Raw genomic sequence first — 4714 nt, forward strand, 5'->3', positions numbered from 1 at the left:
AGTAGATGGATCACTTGAGAGGAAAGAACGTCACATCACGATCATGTCGACGCGTCGCGCTGTCCTCTTTTCGCTCTCTTTGAATCTGGTCCCACATCTTGAGCGCTCTTTGCTGATCCGCTTAGAAATCAAAGGCCAGAGGTCTATTAGGTTTTGTAGATGGTGAAGAGTATCGGCTCGAGCTACGGAAGAAAGAAAGAAAGAAAGAAAGAAAGAAAGAAAGAAAGAAAGAAAGAAAGAAAGAAAGAAAGAAAGAAAGAAAGAAAGAAAGAAAGGAGAGGGAATTCGATAACTAGGGCAACACGACGCGACGAAAACAAGAAAGTTACCGAGTGTAGCGGAAACCAACCGCCGAATCGTCATCGTTCACCACGTCAATCTTAGTTCTCGGAGCAGGCCTGTACAAGAAGTCAACAAATCGAATTGGTCCGTCAGCCAAAGAAAGCAGTCCGAGAGAAAGAAACAACTGAACCGAAATGACGAGGCGCGACGGACCTCCCTCATTCCCTCCCATCCCTTCGGTTGTTCTCGGTCCTGTACTAGATGTTCAGAGTGATGAAGAAGCCGAAACCTTGGAAGGCGACGTTGATGGACGCGCCCTTGATGAACTTCGGACCTTCAAGGCGGCGAGGATGGCGAGACGTCTGTCAAGAGAAGAGCAAAAATGGGCCAGGTTGGGTTGAGAGAGAGAGAAAGAAGATGAGGATAGGCAGACGAACTGTTCAATGGTGTTGAGCACTGAGATGCGGTAAGAAGGAAAGCGGATCGGCTCGTCCACAACTTCGACTTTGGAAAAGAGACGCGGCGACGCGTTGCGGAGGAAAGCGCAAATCAAAGGACTGACAACTCACTTTTAAGAAAAACCTACCTCTGAGTTTGTGCTCCAGTGTGCCCCGCCTACCAAGAGATGGTGAAAGGAATGTCGGTGTATCCAGCAGCGACGACGCAGAAGCATCCGAAGTACCGAGCACGAACAGCCCCCTCCGTTGCTCATACAGGAAAGACGCCAAGAAGGAGGGACCCTGAAGCGGAGGGCGAAGTTGAGAGTTCGGTTAGCGGTGAAAAAATGAACCAAAGGGAAGAACGAGGGGAAGACGAGCTCATGTTCACGACTCCGAGGGGAAGAAAATATCATGACTGGGATCGCTTGCTGCTGGTATCGATCCGAAATGGTGGTTGGTGGTGACCATGAGCATGAATATGAGGGAGACGGCACAGGGTGGGACGGTGTAGAGCTGATGGGGGAGTGGAAGGAGAGGAAGGATCAGAGAGGAAGAGACGCGTCGCAAAAAAAGAGCGAGACTCACTGACCTGAGCCTCAGCGTCGGTGTTTCCCAATCCCTTGATGATGGTAGGGAGATAAGCAGAGACGGATCCGTGACCGAGGTCCATGCACGAGTAGGCGATAGAGACAGCATAAGTCTTCCGATCGGTGAAGGCGCTGATGAAAGTCAGTCAGCTGTGTCGTTCTTGCACAAAGCGAGGTGGCTGACCTTCCTATCGATTCACTACCCCAAGTTCTTCGAGTTGAGTCGAGTGAGAGCGATGACTCGTTCGTCCTCGTTCAGATACTTGGAGACGTGAGGTCGATCGGCGAGACAGAAGAAGACCACGATGGCGAGGATGACTGAGAGGAGATGAGCTGAAGCGTGTCAGTATAGGCCTCGTCGAAGACGAAGAAAGAAAGAGGGAGAAAGCGCGGACGCGCAAGACGGGATTCCCTCGATGAGAAAGAGGATCCTCCCTCCACTGAGGGATCTTGCTGTTCGTCATGGACGCGAAAGCATGGACGCACGAGATCGAGGAGAGACGACGAGCGAGAGCTCCCTCGGTTCGGCAATGGTAGAGAAGAAGAAGAGAGTGCTCACAAGTGAGGTCTGTAGAAAGCGATGGCTTGACCGAACATGGCTTGTCCGATACTGCCGAACGAGGGCAGAGGGGACTCGAGTCAGACACGAGACGCAGACGCGACGCAACGTGACGAGCGAGGAAAGGAGAGCAAACCTTCCCTCACTGCTGGGACCATCGGATACAAGTCTCCTTTGGGCAACAGACGGTAGTATGTCCCCTGCTTCGGCTTCTCGCTTCTCTCCCCGATCCGTCACTGGCGCCGTCGCTGGTCCCTTTCTGGCGAAGATCATGGTTCCTGCTCAGGCCTCCTTCATTCTACAAGGAGAGCTATCTGGAATGATCTGTGCTATACTCGCCGACGGGGCCTGGAGGCAAAAATTCCCTATGCTCAGTCGTGAACTCCCTACGAGCAAGCTTCTAACGGACCACCTCAACTCTCTCACCATCATCGCACGATCTCGATCCCCCACTCACCTCCCTCACTCCTGGAGCTCCCTTAATGGGAGAGCATACTACCGGTGGCTCCTTGATCTACTGAATAAGGCCCCTCACCTCGAACTCCAGCACGTCAAAGCTCACACTGACGCGGAAACCGTCGCGTCGAAACTCAACAGCGACGCTGACCAGCTCGCCGCTGAAGCCCACCGCTCTCCCGACCTCGTCTTCCCAACCCCCACTTTCTGCATGGATAAGTTTTCGTTCTATTCCCCTACCCACGGCTTTGTCGAAGCGAATATCGAGGTCTGGGGCGAACAGAAATTGTCGAGCGTCCAGCTGAACAACATTCCTCCCTCTTCGACACGTGAAAGACTCACGGCCTACGGTCGATATGATCCCGCAGTGAGCTCCGACTACTACATTAAGAGAGCACAAACCTCCTACAGCGCCCAAACCCAACTCCAGATCCGTACGTCGTCGCTCGTCACCAATTCGAAGCTCTTCAAAACAAAAATGACGAACGACCTCTACTGTCAACAGCCAACGTGCTTCGGAAAAGTCGAGACTGAGTCCCACATCTTTGTGGAATGCCCAGCCTACGAGAGCCTGAGAAAGGAGGCGAGTAAGGAGCTGCGAGACAGAACGGTCGCGTTCCTCGAGAAAAAAGACGAGAGTGAAGAGATGGTTCGCCTTGCAGGTGAATTTGCGTCGCTACTGATGGAGAACTCGAAAGCCTGGCCAGCAGAAACGAGTAGGTACTGGTTGGGATTCATCCCGAACCCACCGTCGGAAATGAAAGGGCTGAACGAGAGGTCTCTTGCGGCGGCGAAGAAGATGTGGATCGACGCGTTAATCAGGACGACTGCGAGAATCTACGGACAGAGAAGCAGATTCGTGGGAAGCCTATTCAAGGAAAATCAAAGGGTGCTAGAAGCAAGAACAGCAGCAGCGACGTCGCGTCAACTTCGAAGCCTCGACGATCAGCCGCCGTGAGCTCGTCGAGCTCGGGAGGGGGAGGAGGCTGAGAGAGATCGAGGTGTAGAATAGGAGTATATTTCTCCGTCACCGGCGAGGTTTTGCTCATCCTTAGAGGTAGAGTTGCCTGAGATGCTAGCTAAGCATCGAAGTCGGATATATATAATTCAAAATTCAAAACCGGAGAGACGACTCACCCGACGAAAGCTCGACAGACGTAGAGACCCGCAGGAGTGGTAGCTCCAGCTTGACAGGTGTCCTTCTCTACTTTTGAGACACACGTTCAATCCGGCACTCGCGTTGAAACAGACGGTGATATGATTCCAGTTGATGAGGCTGAAAAGGAGACACAGTCGGAGCAGGGCCAAAGAAGAGAGAGAGAGAAAACGAGAACGCGACCCGAGATCGCTCTTCTTCGGTCGATTGTGGCAGGTAGGCAGAAGCTCCACCTCCAACAGAGTTATGTAGCCCGCCGCCCTGAGTGTGATTATGGTCGTTGGTCTGTCCAGATCGAACGAAGTTACTTCTCACCCCGATCCCCTGCTTCCTTGAGCCCATGCGTTGATCAATCACTCGGGAGTCCAAGGACGATTGCGACGACGCTTCGGCGTTTTTATTTTTTTATTTTCCTTCCTCTCAGTCTCTCTCACTCTCAATATTTTTTTTTCCTTCGAGCCACATACCTTCTGGACTTTCTGCACTTCCTCTTAGAAAACGAATTCCAGAGAGCTGCTCAGTCAGTTATGTTGAGTCTAACGGTGCACAATCGGCTCGAGGTTCGAGGGGAAACCTCACGACGCGTCTTTCATTCCTCTCTCTCATTCTGCTTCTCTCAGGTTCAAAGGAGGAAGCAGCTGGCCTGCCTTTTCAGCAGTAGTAGCTATGAGTGGAAGGCAACATCACAAAGCGAAGTCTTGCAAGCATTGGCGCGAGTGGGAAGCGGGAGACAAAAGCGACCTATACGGCTGGGCTCTTCGACCGCGGAGGCGTCCTCCGGGAAGCTCTCAGAGAATCCGAGTGATGATGATCAGACCGACGTTGGGGTAGTCCAGCTCTCTCTCTCTCCTACTACAAAGGAGGAAAGGAAATGAAAGAAGAACGGGGGAGCCGATGAACAAGACAGGAGGTCCGCGACGAGCAAAGGCAACGCAACTTGGCTGCTGTTCATGAGCGAGACTCCAAACGAACTCTATCCTCCGACCTCCACAAGGGATCCCAACAGAGATGAAAGAAAGCCCGACACGCTCGGCGAGTTTCTCCTCTGTCTGTGAGAGCAGAAGGGACAGGGCAACGAGTCGAGAAACAGCGACGAGCGACGAGGCTTTGACGACGACGCTTTCTCTGAGTGGTAGGTAGGTGCTAGCTCTGAAATTGCAGTTGCCTTTCGTGAGTTTCACGTCCGATCTCACCCCTGCGTCGCTCTCTTGAGCGTCGAACCAACATCCGACTG

General features: G+C 52.7%; 1 protein-coding gene across 1 annotated transcript; it reads right to left on the reverse strand.

Annotated features, from left to right (window-relative positions):
• Positions 1–380: 380 nt before the first annotated feature.
• BDY24DRAFT_419464 (uncharacterized protein) lies at positions 381–2026 on the reverse strand (the record flags this gene model as incomplete). The annotated part of the gene is made up of 10 exons (XM_076643985.1): positions 381–398; positions 496–539; positions 610–644; positions 720–738; positions 976–1022; positions 1111–1235; positions 1312–1441; positions 1510–1627; positions 1869–1919; positions 2005–2026. 10 exons carry the CDS (start codon positions 2024–2026, stop codon positions 381–383), a joined length of 609 nt encoding a protein of 202 aa, XP_076491954.1.
• Positions 2027–4714: the final 2688 nt, after the last annotated feature.

The sequence above is a fragment of the Mrakia frigida genome (assembly GCF_051309035.1).
Source record: "Mrakia frigida strain ATCC 22029 unplaced genomic scaffold BDY24scaffold_71, whole genome shotgun sequence".
NCBI classification, from domain to species: Eukaryota; Fungi; Basidiomycota; class Tremellomycetes; order Cystofilobasidiales; family Mrakiaceae; genus Mrakia; species Mrakia frigida.